General features: G+C 37.0%; 1 protein-coding gene across 1 annotated transcript in view; it reads left to right on the top strand.

The window, feature by feature from the left end:
- Window positions 1-17619, top strand: part of LOC101898904 (mucin-2) — a 207014-nt gene that overhangs the window by 160220 nt on the left and 29175 nt on the right. Inside the window, exon 2 of the mRNA XM_059121801.1 lies at window positions 14848-14977. Within this exon, the coding sequence (XP_058977784.1) occupies window positions 14848-14977 (130 nt within the window). The remainder of the gene's footprint in view (window positions 1-14847; window positions 14978-17619) is intronic.

Genomic DNA, 17619 nt, shown 5'->3' with positions numbered 1-17619 from the left:
TCGGTACATTCCATAAAGTACCTCCCCCACAAAGGGTCAACATTTTGAATAATTATTACTCTTACAAAATATGATGTAGGAGTCCGATTGACTTCAAATTACACACATCACAATATTTTTATTAACCCACAGTCTGGTGTGAAGATGGAATATATCAGTCCACTCCATCAAATACCTCCCCCACAAAGGCTCAAATTTATTAATATCCATGAAGCTCGTAAAACGCGAAATTAACATGCAATTCCATTCAACCTTGGCACATCTCAAAACGATTATAAAATCTTAAATAAATATCCGGTTCTTTTCATATTTCACACATTTCAATAATTCTGCTAACACAAGATCTGCTGTGAAGATGGAATATATTGGTCCACTTCTTCTGGTACCTCCCCCACAATGGGCTTTTGAATATCCATGAACCTCATAAAATACGAAATTAACATCCGATTCCATTCAGACTTGGTATACCTCAATATTTTCATTAAGAAATGATTTTTATAAAAATGGTAAAGATCGGACCATTTATTATAGGACCTCCCCCACCCAAATTTTGAAAAACAAATCGCTCAAAGAAAGCGAAATGGGCATCCAACTCTCTTCAAATTTCACACATACAAAAATTTTTGCTAACACTAGTTCTGTTGTGAAGGTGATATAAATCTGCCATCCCCTTCTGGTAACTCCCCCACAAAGGGTCACAATTTCCAATACTTATGTCTGTCTGTCAACAAGTAGGCGATTCTGTACAACTTGCTATATCGAAATATTTCTCTCGACCAGAAACCTGAGATGAATATGGAATTTATGATTTCGCATAAAATTGGATATAAATGTTAGATTTTCTTTTAGTTTGTCCATACTTTAGATTTGTTCGAATTGATCACCTTTGGCACGAATTATGGCCTTCAAACGGCCAATGAAACCGTCACACGCTGCCCGAATGTTGCTCTGCGGTATTTTAGCCTATTCCCGGCGAAGCGCTTGCTTGAAGTGATCGACACTTTCGTATTTTTTATTGCCAACCTTGCTTTCCAAAACACTCCAGACACAATAGTCCAATGGATTGGTATCCGCAGATTTTGGTGACCATTGTGCGTTGGAAATGAAACAAGGAACCTCATTTTGTAGCAATTCTTGGGTGGCGCGTGCTGAGTCCTATTGGAATGTCCAAGGTCTGTGGCCAAAATGTTTACGTGCTTTAATGCACCCTCCAGAATATTTTCGCAATAATATTCGGCATTTATTTTTATGCCACAGTCAATGAATACGAGCGAAGAGCGACCATCGGCTGTTATGGCGGCACACACACCATCACCATGGCCGGCGCTTGATTTCTGGTGGCCAACCGAATGTTCACATTTTCAGCTGACCTCTTTGGCAAGTAAACACGATCATTTTGTAGGTTTACAGTAGGTAGGTTTGTAGGTGAACAACGAATATTTTCTCATCGGAGAAAACCAAATTCGGCAGTTCACCACTTTCGGCCAAGCGAAGCAACTCTTTAGCTCTTTTGAGTCTATTTTTTTTCTGTTGCGGTGTAAGTTTTTGAAATTTTGAAATTCCAATGGCTTAACCCGAGCTCATTTTTCAATATTCGCCGAATGGAATATTGCGATATGTTCAGATCAAGTCGATCAAGTCGCTTCTTTACGTTTCAAACCATTTCTGTTGATGTTGCTGTTATCTTCCGTCCACTTTCTTGACGTCGGGAGCTACGCTACCAGTATTACGGTATCGAGCACAAAGTATATATTCACATAGCCACTTGTGGTTTTCCAGCCAAACATAAAGAAACCACATTATCACGCTTGAATTCCATCACGAATAAGTTTTTTTCTGGAAAACTCGCACCAAAATGCTTTTGTACGCTTGTAAACAATATAATGAGCTATCACTGGAATAATTTTAACAGCTGTCGGACGAGTGGCTTAGAAATGACAGCAGTCTAAAATTGGTTGCAGCTTTTTAATCTCACCGTGTATGTTCGTCCTAAATCAAACTGTTCCATATTTGGTACCATTTACACATTTTTAAAACCACCTTCATATATCAAACTTCCTTTCCAGCCTTGATTCACATGCCGAATTTTTATACCCTTTACCACAAGGTGGTCAGGGTATTATGTCTTTGTGCATTTGTTTGTAACATGGAGAAGGAAGCGAGATAGACCCATAGTTACTTTTGAGGATCTCCATAGAATCTCTTTTTGAGTTGATTTTTGCATATTAGTCCGTCCGTCTGTCCATGTATTCTTGTGATCAAAATGCAGGTCGCATTTATTATCCGATTAAGATGAAATTTTGCACAAATCATTTGTTTGGCCCAAGGACGAACCCCATTAAAATTGGAGATAATCGGTAAAAATTTAGATATAGCTCTTATATATATCTTCGTCCGACTTGCCTTTATAGTACACCAAACGTGTAATATCAGCCCGAATAGTATGGAATTTCGCACATACAACCAAATTAGACTTGAAAATAAGTATGCCAAATTTGATCGAAATCGGTTCAGATATAGCTATAGCTCCCATATATATTGTTCATCCGATTTTTTATTTTTGTCTTCCGCAGCCGTAATATGCACTCTGCAACAAAAATATTTGGAGAAATATATCAAATACATCTCAGAAATACATATTCGAAATTTTATCGAGATCAGTTCAGATTTGGATATAGCTCCCATATATAACTTCGTCCGATTTACCTTTTATTGTGCACCAAATATCTAATATTTGCCCAAATGAGATCGAATTTGGCACCTACGACCGAATTGAGTCTAGAAGCTAGTATGTCGAATTTGGTGAAGATCGATTTAGATATAGCTATAGCTCCCATATATATTGTTCATCGATTTGTTGTATTTGTTACCCCCAGCCATAATATGCACTCCGTAACAACGATATTCCGGGGAATATATCAAATACAGCTCAGATATATCTTTGCCAATTTTTATTGAGATCGGTTCAGATTTGGATATAGCTCCTATATATATTTTTATCCGATTTCAAATTAATTTTGCACCAAATGGGCAATACAAGTCCGAATTTAACAGATACAAATGTTTCGGCATATTTAGTGCTTTGAACTTTAAATTATAAGTATAATCATGGCGTGTATGATTGAATTCTCCCATAAAAACTTTTAATTGTTATGCGGAGCTCTACTAAATTAGCAAAGTGGTGTAGGGTATCATAAAGTCGGCCCCGCCCGACTTTAGGACTTTCTTTACTGGTTAGGTTTTATCTCTAGCCATTCACATAATACAAAATAATACACATAATCAAATTAATACAATTTAGTTTCGAATTTCCAAAGCCGCTTTGGTAATCTATCCTGCACTCCGTCAGTGAATCTCACTCCAAACTTCATTTTGGCTTATTCCGTTTGCCCAACACAAAATTTAGTACATGTACAATGATAGAGGGCAAAATTGTACATTAATAATATATTTATTATTTTTCCCTATTTTTATTAATTGGTCAAATAATTGGTCCCTTTAAAAAATAGGTAGTACTTCATAAAATTATTAAAGTCCGATTCTTTTTGCCTTTAAGAGTTAACAAATAAAAACGATTCGAAAAAAGAAGCAGCTAGCCCATTATCCTTAATTGAAAATCATGGCGTAAATTAATGGTTCGTTTGTTATGAAAAGAATGAAGAGGAGAATAAAACCAAAAAGTAAAGCATAGCAATAATCTTCAATAAAACTGATATAAAAAAGGGACAGAGGCGAACTAATTCAGAACACAGCATTAAAAAAAGAAAGGATAACGAACCGTATTGAAATATATAGAGGGAAAACTATAAACAATTTAATAATAAACAAAAAAACATAAATAAATAAAAAGAAAATAAGAAAATAACAGAGTAAATGGGGGAAAATATATAATGAAGGGACATCCAACCCCCAGCACCTAGTTACTGGCCATTCTTTTGTGGCAGTTACATTAGTACCCATTTTAAAAAATTGAAAACAAAAATGCAAAAAAAAAACTACCCTCCAACAACCGATGATAGACAACTGTACAACAAAATTATTATCACTTGAGGGTTTCAACATCGTTGTTTGTTGGCCAACAACATCAGCAGTTCCAACAGCAACATCCAACTTGAACACCATCAGCATCACCATCGCCATCACCACCACCACCATTACCAACAACGGCAACAGCAGCAATAAATCGTTGCATCACTTTGCTTGATGTTCTTCTCGCCAAATAAAAGAAGAGAAAAATACAAAAACCAAACTAAAATAGAATGCAAGGCAATACATCAACGTTCCTGCAAACCCTCGGCAATATATCTTCCCATTTGGGTGCACAGTATTAATTAGGGTAGGAAGGGAAACGTAGAAAACAACGTCATTACGTAAAAAAAAGAGGGGAATTAAAATGTTCTTGAAAAAAATTGCAAATTATACATGTTTGGAGGGGAAAAGTGAATTGCTGCATAATGACAAGGACATTGCAAGGACAAAGAGATCCAGGCAATAAACTTTAATGCTTTAAAATATATAGAAGAGGCTTTTTGGGCAGATGACGTTATCATATTTTCTACTGAGTAAAATCGATTGGAAAATATAACCAAGAGCCAAGTAAGAACTATATTCTGGGGGTATAATTATATAACTGCTGTACAAAAAGGTGCACCTATATTGACAATTGACACAAATATTGATACCCCCAAAAAAATGTATTTTGACATATTTTATTATACCCTCCACCATGGGTAGGAGGGTATATTAACTTTGTCATTCCGTTTGTAACACCTCTAAATATTCGTCGTAGACCCCATAAAGTATATATATTCATAATCAGCATAAAATTCTAAGACGATTTAGCGATGTCCGTCTGTCTGTCTGTCTGTCCGTCTGTCTGTCTGTCTGTCCGTCTGTCTGTCTGTCTGTTGAAATCACGAAGAGCCCACATTATTTGACGTAGACCTTTGAAATTTGGCACAAGTGTGTGTATTGTCCCTAGGATGGTTGGTATTGAAAATGAGATATATCGGTCCACGTTCTGGTATAGTCCCCATATAACGGTACCTACTGATATTCGGTATTTTGATGATTTATGCCACATTTTTTCACGGATTTATCTGAAAATTGGTATTTGTAGGTCATGACGGGTCCCTGAGCGTGTGGCAAAACATTGCATGTATAGGTCCACGTTTTGGTATAGCCCCCATATAACGGTACCTACCGATATTCGGTATTTTGATGATTTATGCCACATTTTTTCACGGATTTATCTGAAAATTGGTATTTGTAGGTCATGACGGGTCCCTGAGCGTGTGGCAAAACATTGCATGTATAGGTCCACGTTTTGGTATAGCCCCCATATAACGGTACCTACCGATATTCGGTATTTTGATGATTTATGCCACATTTTTTCACGGATTTGTCTGAAAATTGGTATTTGTAGGTCACAACGGGTCCCTGAGCGTGTGGCAAAGCATTGCATGTATAGGTCCACGTTCTGGTATAGTCCCCATATAACGGTACCTCCCGATATTCGGTATTTTGATGATTTATGCCACATTTTTTCACTGATTTGTGTAAAAGTTGGTATTTGTGGGTCATAATGGGTCCTAGTTCGTGTGGCGAAACATTGTAATTATAGGTGCACGTGTTGGTGTAGCCCCTATATAACGGTACCTCCCGATATTCGGCATTTTAACGTTTTTTGCCACATTTCTTCTAATGTTCTTTTACCCTAGGGTGGAGGGTATTAAAAGTTTGGCCCGGCCGAACTTAATGTTTTTTTACTTGTTATTATTCGAAATGTTGACCCTCCATAGGAGAGCTACCGATGCGGTAGAACAATATTGTCCAGTTCGCTTATGACCTTAGTCTGATATAATCATTGGAGGTGGCAGGCTTGGATAATGTGTACATATTTTTTGAAAATGCTCAACTTTTTTGGGAAGTTACCAGAAAGATTGGGTCAACATTCCCCATATACAGGGTTGCCCATATTCGACGGACCTTTGGGCCCATTCTAATCGACGAGGCTTGTCCGCAGGCAACATTCTTTGCGTCAATTGAATTTTGTACGGGAACAAATGCAAATCAATGCGAATAATCCGTTGTAAAGTGGCCATGCCCAACTGCTGAGAACGGCGTTTTTGGGATGTTCTTGGGGACCTCTCAACACTGGCTCGTACGGTAGCGATATTCTCGGCCGATCGCCTTGCTCGACTTTTATATGGCCTCTTCGGATTAGAAAGAGCCTTACCAGTCGAAAATTTTTCGTATAAACGCTTAATGGTGTTCTTAGAAGGCGCAGTTCTCACATTTTTTAATGTTTTAAAAGCACGTTGAGTTTTCACAATTGACTTCTTCTGTTGAATGTAAATTTTAACTATTTCAGAGCGCTCGCGTGGCGTGTATTGGTTCATGGTAAAAATCTGCTTGGACTGACGCTTCAAACGCGGTATGTCATTAAGCGATGTGACATCTCTGTCAAAAGTTATGGCGTTGCCAGATGGGTCCGTCGAATATGGGCAACCCTGTACATGATTTTTGAAATAAATCGCTGCGAAATAATGTATAAGAGTTATAATAATAATTCATAATGTTAAAAATTGGGAAGGTCCAGGGGGAGTGGGTCCATAAATTTCATATTAAATCAGATCTCTTATTGGTAAAATATTGTAATTATTTTTTTAAAAAATAAAGGAATCTTCTTTGACATATTTCGCATGTTATGAGACTATTATTCAAAAATTAGACCCTTTGTGGGTAAATATTCAAAATTTTGACCCCTTGTGGGGAAGACATTCAAAGGAGTGATCCGATATGTCCCATCTTCATATCAGATCTTGTTTTAATAGGACTATTGCGATATGTGAAGTTTAAAAATAATCGTAGGATTATTTCGCATTTTATGGGCGTTTTGGTTATTCAAAATTTTGACCCTTTGCGGGGGAGGGACCACTAGAAGGAGTGGTCCGCTATACTCCATCTTTACACCATATTTTGTAATGGTGAAAATATTAATTTGAAGAGAATCTGCAATTTTAGGAGATCTGTTGGTATTGCAAATATCACGATCTGCAAAGTTTGAACAAAATAAGATTATACTTTCTCTTGCCAAGCGGTAAATTATTTTCTATGATAATTTTGACCTTTTATGGGAGAGGTACCAAATGGAGTGGACCGATGTTGCCTATCTCTGAACTCGATCTAAGTTTGATGATAATATTACAATGTACGAAATCCGGATAAAATTGGGTACTCGGTTTGTGTGCACCAGCCAGAGAGACAAACACAGTCATATGGCTAGAAAGAGTATTCAGAGTTAGATGAAAAAAAAAATGGGACCAAATTCACTGCTGACTGCTGTCATTTCTAAGCCACTCGTCCGACAGATGTTAAAATTATTCCAGTGACAGCTTATTATATTGTTTAGAAGCGTACAAAAGCATTTTATATGAGAATTTTCCCGAAAAAAAATTATTCGTAATGGATATCAAGCGTGATAGTGTGATTTCTTTATATTTGGCTGGAAAACCACAAGTGGCTATCGTTAGAGCACTTCAGCATTTAAATGTGAATAAAACTTTAGTGTCTCTTACCATCGCTCGTTACCGTGATACTGGTAGCGTAGCCCGACGTCAAGGAAGTGGACGGAAGAAAACAGCAACATCAGAAGAAATGGTTCGAAAAGTACAGAAGCGACTTGATCGACACCCACGTCGTGGTGGCCGAAAAATTGCTCGTGAGCTAAACATATTGCTATATTCCATTCGGCAAATATTGAAAAAGCCATTGAAATTCCAAGAAGTGCAAGAACTTACACCGCAACGGAAAAGAAAATAGACTCAAAACAGCTAAAGAGTTGCTTCCTCGCTTGGCCGAAAGTGGTGAACTGCCGAATTTGGTTTTCTCTGCTCCGATGAGAAAACATTCGTTGTCCCGCAGTTTGTAAAGAAACAAAATGATCGTGTTTACTTTTGCCAAAGAGGTCAGTTGAAAATGTGCACCTTCGGTTGGCCGGCCACCTGAACTCAAGCGTCGGCCATGGAGATGGTGTGGATCGCCATAACAGCCGATAGTCGCTTTCCACTCGTATTAATTGACTGTGGCATCAAAATAAATGCCGAATATTATTGCGTATTAAAGCCTTGAGCACTCATCATTTTGGCCCCAGACCTTGGACATTCCAACATGACTCAGCACCATCGCACTCAGCATGCGCCACCCAAGATTGGTTACAAAATCTCCCCATTTCCATGCCCTATCTTGTAATGCTTAATATGTTAAGATGTGCGAAATTTAAAGAGAATCGGATGCATCTTTCGCATTTTATTTGCTTTTTAGATAATTCGTAATTCGAAATGTGGGGAAGTTATTCAAAGGAATGGTCCGATATATCCCAACTTCATATCAGATCTTGTTTTAAAAAAAATATTGGGATATGCGAAGTTCGAAAATAATCGGATGCTTATTTCGCATTTATGAGCGTACTAGCAGGAGTGGTCCGTTATACTCCATCTTTACACCAGATTTTGGAATGGTGAAAATATTGATATGTGTGAATATTGAAAAGAATCTGCAGTATATTTCGCATTTTATGAACGTTTAAGATATTCCAAATTTGGACCCTTTGCGGGGGAGGTAGTAGAAGGAGTCGTCCGATCTTGTTCATTTTCGCACCCGATCTTGCGGTTTGCAAAGTGTAAATAAAATAAGATAATCCTTTCTCTTCCTATTCGGAAAATGTTTTCTATGAAAATGTTTACCTTTTGTGGGGATGTACCCGATGCTGTGGACTGAACTCGACCTAAGTTTAATAATATTACCATGTACGAAGTTGGGATCAAATAGGATCCTCCTTCGAGAGTTATCGTGCGCACCATCCAAATAGAAAGACAGACAGACGGACGGACGGTCATCGCTAGATCGATTCCAAATTTCTTGAAATGGATTTGACCCAATTATACCTAGGCCATAAAACCATTATTTCGATGAGGCCCGTTTTGGTCATATCAAATGATATATACCCTCTCTAGCCATATGGCTGAGGGTTTCAGGACATTTAGAGTCGATCTAGCTATGTCCATCCGCCCGTCTGTCTCGCTGGTGTGCACGATAAGGGAGTATCCGACTTGGTATAAACTTTGTGAATAGTAACATTACTATCAAACGTAAATCGAGTTCGGAGGTGGTCCAATCTTTCGGGTAACACCTTACAAAAGGTCGAAATTTTCAAAAAAAAAAAAAAAATAAATAAAAAAGTTAAACAAAATAAATAAATTAAATACTGCACAGAAGGGGAAAGGATAATCCTATATTGCTCTAAATTTGCAAATCCTAATAATTTTATCAGTGCTACGTCAAGTGCGAAAATGGACAATACCGGTTCCCTCCATCAAGTACCTCCCCCCAAAATGGTCAAAATTTTGAAGAATTATAACTGAGGTTCCGATTGTCTCCAAATTACACAGATCACCATATTTTTATTAATCCAAGGTCTGATGTGAAAATGAAATATATATCGGTCCACTCCTTCTGGGACTTCCCCCAAAAAGGGTCAACATTTTGAATAACCATGAAGCTCATAGAACGCGAAAGTAACATCAGATTCAAATCCGGTACATATGAATATTTCCATCAACACAAAATCTGTTATAAAGATGGTAGATATCGGACCATTTCTCCTGTTACATCCCACAAACAAAAGCCAAATAAGCATGCAACTCTCCTCAAATATTACACACCTTAACATTTTTGCTAACACAAAATCTTTTGTGAAAATAATAAATATCTGCAAACCCTTCCTGGTACCTAATTCACAAAGGGTCACAATTAACAATACTTTTATCTATCACAACTTGCGAAATAAGTCAGCGATTCTTTATAACTTGTTATATCTAAATATTTTTCTTAACCAGTTTTCTTGTAATTTTTCTCATATCAATTTTTGATTAAGTATGAAAATGGAAGTATTCGATACAGACCAAACCTGGCACGTCACAATATTTAAATCATATCATGTACGATATTTATCAATTCCTACGGAACCTACTCCATAGAGGGTCAACAATTTGAATAATCATAAAAGAAGGCAAAATATATTTGAATAATCGAACCTTGGCAGAGGGTATACATTTGTCGGCAAAACCGATTGATACTTTTTAATATTTTTTCGTAATTCATTTTAATTTTCATTTAGTAATTTTGCATTTGAATTCAATCTGATTTTTTTCCCATCATTCCTACAAACGCTGCGCAAAAAAAGCAAACCCTAGAAACATAATGCAGTTAAATTAAAAATACAAACCAATGGGGAGTACCAACAACCAGCAGCAATTTATTTAAATTTTAATTACTTTAATAAAAAACGATGGAAATCTCATTATTATTTTAATTCCAACTTCTGCAGCGTTTCCTCTCTCAACGGTGAGAATTGCATAGACTTTTAATGGAATTTAAACGGATTGCTTTGCTTACCTGTTTTTTTTTCGATTCTTAAATTATTCACGTTTCTTGTGCAACGAATGACTCGTTGGTTGCTTCTTCCTCCTCCTCATCTCTCTTTGCATAATGCTTTTTTAAAAGCATAAATTCTTCAACTTTTTATTACCGCATATTTATCATCCGGTCTTAGGAAACTTCTATGTTTCTCGTTGCTGCAAAAGTCGGCTGGTGAGGTTGTCTTCGGGATATAAGACAAAGAGGGATAGAGAGAGAGAGAGAAAATAGAAAAACATACAAATGCATCAAATGAAAAACATTTGCGAATTTGCATGTTAGCCCAAGATAAATGTCTGGCGATATTTGAATGTCAATCTCAAGTCAGGGATGTGCCATTCGTTTGCAAGTGGAAGGAAATTGTAAAGAACAGAATTTATCTGTGGGATGTATGTATGTTTGAATAGAGTTGAGCTTTTTTTAATCATTGCACTTTGTTGAGATATATAGAAACATTTTTTATACGCTCAGACATATGACTACAGAGGGTATACTTCAGTTGATACGGCCAAAACGTGCCTCAATGAGATAACGGTTTTAGACCCTAGGTCTCTTTGGACCAAATCCGATTCAGGACATTTGTCTGTCTGTTTGGCTGGTGCGCACGATAACTCGAAGGGAGTATCCGATTTGATCCAAACTTCGTACATTGTAATATTATTGTGAAATTTAGATCGAGTTCGGAGACGGACAATATCGGTCCACTCCTTCTGGTATCTCCCCCACAAAAAGACCGAAATTTGCAGAGAAAAATATTTTCTACACAGAAAGAGAAGGGATAATTCGATCTTGCTCCAACTTTTGCAAATCGTAATATTTGCGTCAGTTCTACGTCAGATGCGAAAATGGACAATATCGGTGCACTCCTTCTGGTACCTTCCACACAAAGGGTCAATAATTTGAATAATTACAACTCATATAAAATGTGTCCGATCGCCTTCAAATTTCACACATTCTAATAATTTTATTAACCCAAGCTCTGGTGCCAAGATGGAATAAATCGGTCCACTCCTTCTGGTACCTTCGCCACAAATGGTCGAAATTTTCAAAAAAAAAAATATTTTTTGCACAGAAAGAGAAACGATAATCAGATTTTGCTCCAACTTTGCAAATCCTAATATTTGCGTCAGGTGCGAAAATAGACAATATCGGTCCCCTCCTTCTCAACAAAGGGTCAACATTTCGAATATTCATGAAGCTCATAAAATACGAAATTAACATCCGATTTCATTCAGACTTGGTACATTTCAATATATCCATCAACACAAGAATTGCAATAAAGATGGTAGAGATCGGACCATTCCTTCTGGTAACTCCCTCTAAAAAGGGTTAACATTTTGAATTAACAAAACGTTTATAAAATCCAAAATAAGCATCCTGTTATCTTCATATTTCACACATCACAACATTTTAATTAACCCAAGGTCTGGTGTGAAGATGGAATAACCGGTCCCCTCCTTCTGGTACCTCCCCCACAAATTGTCAACTTTTTGAATATTCATGAAGTTCTTAAAACGCGAAATTAACATCCGATTCCATTCAGACTTGGCAGATTCCAATATTTCCATCAGCGTAAAATCTTTCATAAAGATGGTAGAGATAGGATCATATCTTCTGATACCTCTCCCAAATAAGGTTTAAGATTTTGAAAAACCAAACGCTCAAAGAAAGCGAAACAAGCATCCAACTATCTTCAAGTTTCACACATCCAAATATACGCCACATCTGTTGTAAAGATGGTATATATTTGCCAACCCCTTCTGGTACCTCACCCAAAAAGGGTCACAATTTCCAATTCTTAAATCTGTCATAACTTGCGAAACAATTCGGCAATTCTTTATTTAAATATTTCTCTTAACCAGAAATCTGATATGAATGTGCATTTTATCGGAATTTCTGTATTACAATAGGTATGAAAATGGAGTACTTCGGTCGCAATATATGTTACATCACGCATATTTCTACATTTCCCAAAAAATTGCACATATCTTATATAAAGTATAGGAAGTAGTCGATATAGTATAAATCTGGCACGTTGGAATGTTCATATCAGGAGGGGTCAACAGTTTGAATAATCGTAATTCATATGTCGACAAAACCGGCTGATACTATCTTACTTCTTTTGAAAATTTAGACCTTTTGTGGGGGAGTTGCCAGAAGGAGTGGATCGATATTACTCATTACCGAACTCGATCTAAGTTTAATAATTATATGACGATGTACGAAGTTTGAACCAGCTCGGAGTTTTCGTGCGCACCAGCCAGGTAGACAGACAGACGGCATCGCTAGACCGCCTCCAAATGTCCTGAAACGGATTATGTCCAAAGAGAGCTAGGGTTTAAATCCGTTATTTCGATGAGGCACATTTTGGCCGTTTTGGGGAATAATAACTGACAGACTGTTCCAGAATCAACGCCCAAATGAAACGGCTGAAGCTAGAATCTTGCGTAGGCATGTGATGAGGCTGAGTTTTTGGAATTTTGTACTAAATGGGTAAGGATAGTACTTAAATGGTACCATTTCGCATTAAGTGGACCGATATAGCTAAACACTTGAAATTAGGTATAAGAATCAAGATTACGTTTGATATACGAAGTTGATTTTGGAAATGTGTACTAAGTATCCGAACTGTACTATATGGTACCAAATATGAAACAGTTTGTTTTAGGGTGAACAGATGGAGATGGCATTTTTGCATTTTTATTGGGGTCCCTTTTGGTGGTTGATTTGTGACAAATGGGTACTACAAGTGCACGAAAATTACGAAATGGAACTATATTTGGTACAATTTGACATTGGGTGCTTGAAGTCTGAAATTTGATATTAGGGCCGCTGTTCCTGTGTAGCCTGGACATGTGAAAGTGATTGTGGAAATGTGTACTTTATTTGTACGAACAGTCTTGAATGGTACTAAATTTTGTATTGGGTGAAGAGATAGGGCTGTAAAGCTCAAATTTGATCTTGAGGTCTCTGTTGATATCTGCAATTGAGATATGAAGGTAGCTTTAGAAATGTGTACTATTTTTTACGACAAGTACTAAATTTAATATTCGGTGAAGGGATAGGGCTGGAATTTAGAATTTTCTTATTGAGTTCTGTGTTGATATATCTGATGTTGGAAATGTGTACTATCATTTAATGAAAAGTACTAAGTAGTACTACACTTGGTATAGGGAGAAGGGTTTACATATGGAAAATGCGTGTCCACTCTGCAATGATTTTACTAACATCCTCCTCGGTCAACTTCAAAATGAATGATTTTGAAGACTTTTTGGTGTAAAAGATACCTATTTTTCTATTGTTCTTTCCAAACAGGGAAACCCTGAATAGTATAGACTACCTTGAAAGTCTCAAAATTAAGTACCATAAATCGTACGTAAGTTATGATTAGAAAAGTTTGTCAAAAATAAACAATTATGCATTTTGAGTAAAAGTAAAAAAGCTGTAAGTTCGGTCAGGCCGAACTTTAATATCCTCCACCATTTGGAACGAATTTGGCAATTCTCAAACACAATAAAATCCGTTAAAAATTCTGTTAAAATCTTAAAAATACCGAATGTAGCTGTTATATTAAGGTCTATACAATGACATGGACTTGCATAGCTAACATTTGTCATAAGCCATTACAATATTCAAATGCGAAACTTAAAAAAATCGGTAATAATGTAGCTAATATCATTAATATCATTCCGCTGAATATTATCACTAAAATTATCAAAATACCGAATATCGGGAGGTACCGTTATATGGGGGCTATACGAAAACGGTTACCTGCGCAGGCAGGCTGTAGTATTCATTACGAATTTCAAATACTAAATTTGAAATAGTTCCGGTAAATAATGTCTCTAAAATCATCAAAATACCGAATATCGGCAGCTACCGTTATATGGCAGCTATACGAAGACGTGAACCTACATGGCCCATTTCCTGTCTAAAGCCGTAGTATCTATTACGCAGATCAAAACCAAATGTCCAAATTATTAGTTTTGTTTAATTTCTAAGATGCCGCATAGTCCTAAAAAGGGGTTACCCTGTGTAACAAATTGCTTAATATCTAGGGGAGAGTACGCTGTAGCCCCAGTTTTTCCTCCTTCGTTTAGTTACTTCAGTCAATCCAAATAAATTTTATATTTTTTTATCAACATTTTAAATTTATTTTTGCAAATAGAAATTAAGTTAAAAAATATTCAAACATACAATTTTAAATCTTAAAGCAGCACATACACACATTTACATATTGTTATATTAAAAGAAAACCGACCTTTATTCGTTAGCCTTAACATTACTAAATAGTATTTTGTTTCATCTCTTTTTCTTCTTCCTTTTCTTCTTTGCTTTCTGCCAACTTCTCTCTTTTTTGCGAAACAGGTAAATGTCAGCAACACTTGGACAATGCCACAGGAGGGTCTTAATGTCTTCTACCGTTTCTTTCGAGATCGGATATCATGGTTCGAAGCAGATGCTGTTTGTCAATTTCATCATGCCAATCTGGTGACAGGTAAATATGGCCATTTACAATATAAGATGTTTCCGTTTTTTTTTCGTATCTTCCCATCTTCTTTTTATTCATCCACCCACCCTCACCGGCTTTTGTTGCTTTTGCAAATGTCAATAGCCATAGATGGCTTCGGGTACGACAAGTCAAAGCTACTAATAAATCTAACAGTTTTTCATTGCCATAGTTTAAAGGTAAAGGCAAAGAAACACAAGGAAACGACAGCCGGACGGCAGGACAGACAAATTAAACATGAAAGAATATTTTCGGACCTTGGGGCCAAATGGAATGTGCTGTTTACAAATGTCACTAGCACACCCGCTTCCGACCAGAAGAGACACTGACCGTGACTAAAGCGGGTAACTAACACTACCACCACCACCACCACTCAAGGAAGTCAAGTTGGAAAATAGCTAGGGGCCACTAAATTAGCATGGAAACAAATTGATGTAGACTTTTGAAGACTTTGCATGAAATGTCACACAATTTCATTAGAGCTTAAAATGTTTTTGGAACCATAACAGGGGGGGGGGGGGGGGGGGGTTGTGAGAGGTCAGAATTGCTCTATTGTTGGTGGTAAGGTGGCGATATATTTGCTCTGGGTCAATTCCTATTTTTAATACTCCTCAAAAACAAAAATCAATAGTTTAGACAAGTGAAAAAACTGTAAGTTCGGCGGGGTCGAACTTGTAAAACTCTTCACCATTTTTAAGAAACTTGCAATTAAAAAAACCGTTGAAAAATACTGCTAAAATCATAAAAGTACCGAATATCGAAAGTAATGCTTATATTGGCACCATCACGAAGACGTGGACCTGCACTGGCAATTTTCTGTCCCAGGCTGTAGTACCCGTTATGAACTTACAACATGAAATTTGAACCAATTCCGGTGAAAAGTATGGCATCCAACTACCGAGTATCTGGAGGTACAGTTATATGGGACCTTTGGGAAAACTCAGACCTATATTGACATTTCAATACAGGGATGCTTCATCCATAACGGGAACATATACAATAAATTCAGTGACTAAAACACCCAAAAACCTTCAAATTTTGCGGTAGAGTAAAATGGAAGCTATACCAAAATGTGGAACTATATAGCCCTTTGATATCCTCAGCCATATGGCTAGAGAGAGCATATATCATTTGACAGGCCAAAACGTGTCTCATCGAAATAACGGCTCTAAACCCTAGGTCTCTTTGGACCAAATCTGTTTCAGAATATTCAGAGTCGATCTAGGATTGTCCGTCCGTCTATTTGTCTGCCTGTCTCTCTGTTCGGTTCACTGGCTGGCTGCTGCGCACGATAACTCTCGAAAGGAGTATCCGATTTGGTTCAAACTTGGTACAACGTAATATGTTTGTCAAACTTAGATCGAGTTCGGAGATGGGCAATATCGGTCCACTCCTTCTGGTACCACTCCCACAAAAGGTCAAAATTAAAAAAAAAAAAAAACTAAATATTTTACTGCACACAAAAAGAGAGGATAGTCCGATTTTGCTCCACCTTTGCAAATCCTAATATTTGCATCAGTGCTAGGCCAGGTGCAAAAATGGACAATGGATCGGCTCACTCTATCAAGTACCTCCCCCACAAAGAGTCAAAATTTTGAATAATTACAACTCTCATAAAATGTGATGTAAGGGTCCGATTTTTTCAAATTTCTCACATCTCAATATTTTTATAAACACAAGATCTGGCTTCAAAATGGAATGTATCGGTCCGCTCCTTCTGGTACCTCACCCACAATGGGTCAAAATTTTGAATAACTTTGAAGGTCGTAAAATGCTAAATGGTCACCCGATTCCACTAAAATTCGGTATTTCTCAATATTTCTATCAACACAAGATCCGTTGCGAAGAAGGTAGATTTCGGTCCACTCCTTCTGGTACTTCCCCCACATAACTATGAAGATCATAAAACGCCAAATAGTCACCCGATTCCATTAAAATTCGATATTTCTCAATATTTTTATAAACAAAAGATCTGGCTTGAAGATGGAATGTATCGGTCGATTCCTTCTGGTACCTTCCCCTCAAAGGGTCAAAGTTTTGAATAACTCAAATAATTATTAAATCCAGAATAGGCATCCGGTCCTCTTCATATTTCACACATCCCAATATTTCTACCAACATCCAATTCCATCCAGATTCGGAATATATCAATATTTGTATTAACACAATATATGTTGCATATATCGTAGAGATCGGACCACACCTTCTGGTATCTTCTCCACAAAGGGTCAAAGTTTTGAATAACCGAAACGATTATAAAATCCGAAATTAACATCCGGTTCTCTTCATATTTCACAGATCCCATTATTTCTACTAACACAAGAACTGCTGTGAAGATGGGATACAACGGCCCAGTTCTTCTTGTACCTCCCACACAAAGTTTCAAATTTTGAATACCCATGAAGCTCATAAAATGCGAAATTAACATCCGGTTCCATTCAGATGCGATACATCTCAATATTTTCATCAAAGCTAGATCTGTTATAAAGATGGTACAGATTGGACCATTTTTTCTGGTACCTCCCCCGGAAAATTTAATATTTTGAAATCTGAGATTAATATGATTTCACGCAAAATTGGTTATAAATGTTCGATTTTCTTGTAATTTTACCCACGTAGTCGATGTTGAT

This window comes from Musca domestica, unplaced genomic scaffold (genome assembly GCF_030504385.1).
Source record: "Musca domestica strain aabys unplaced genomic scaffold, Musca_domestica.polishedcontigs.V.1.1 2, whole genome shotgun sequence".
Lineage (NCBI taxonomy): Eukaryota > Metazoa > Arthropoda > Insecta > Diptera > Muscidae > Musca > Musca domestica.
The sequence above is the reverse complement of the archived record's forward strand: the minus strand, read 5'-3'. Positions and strand labels throughout refer to the sequence as shown.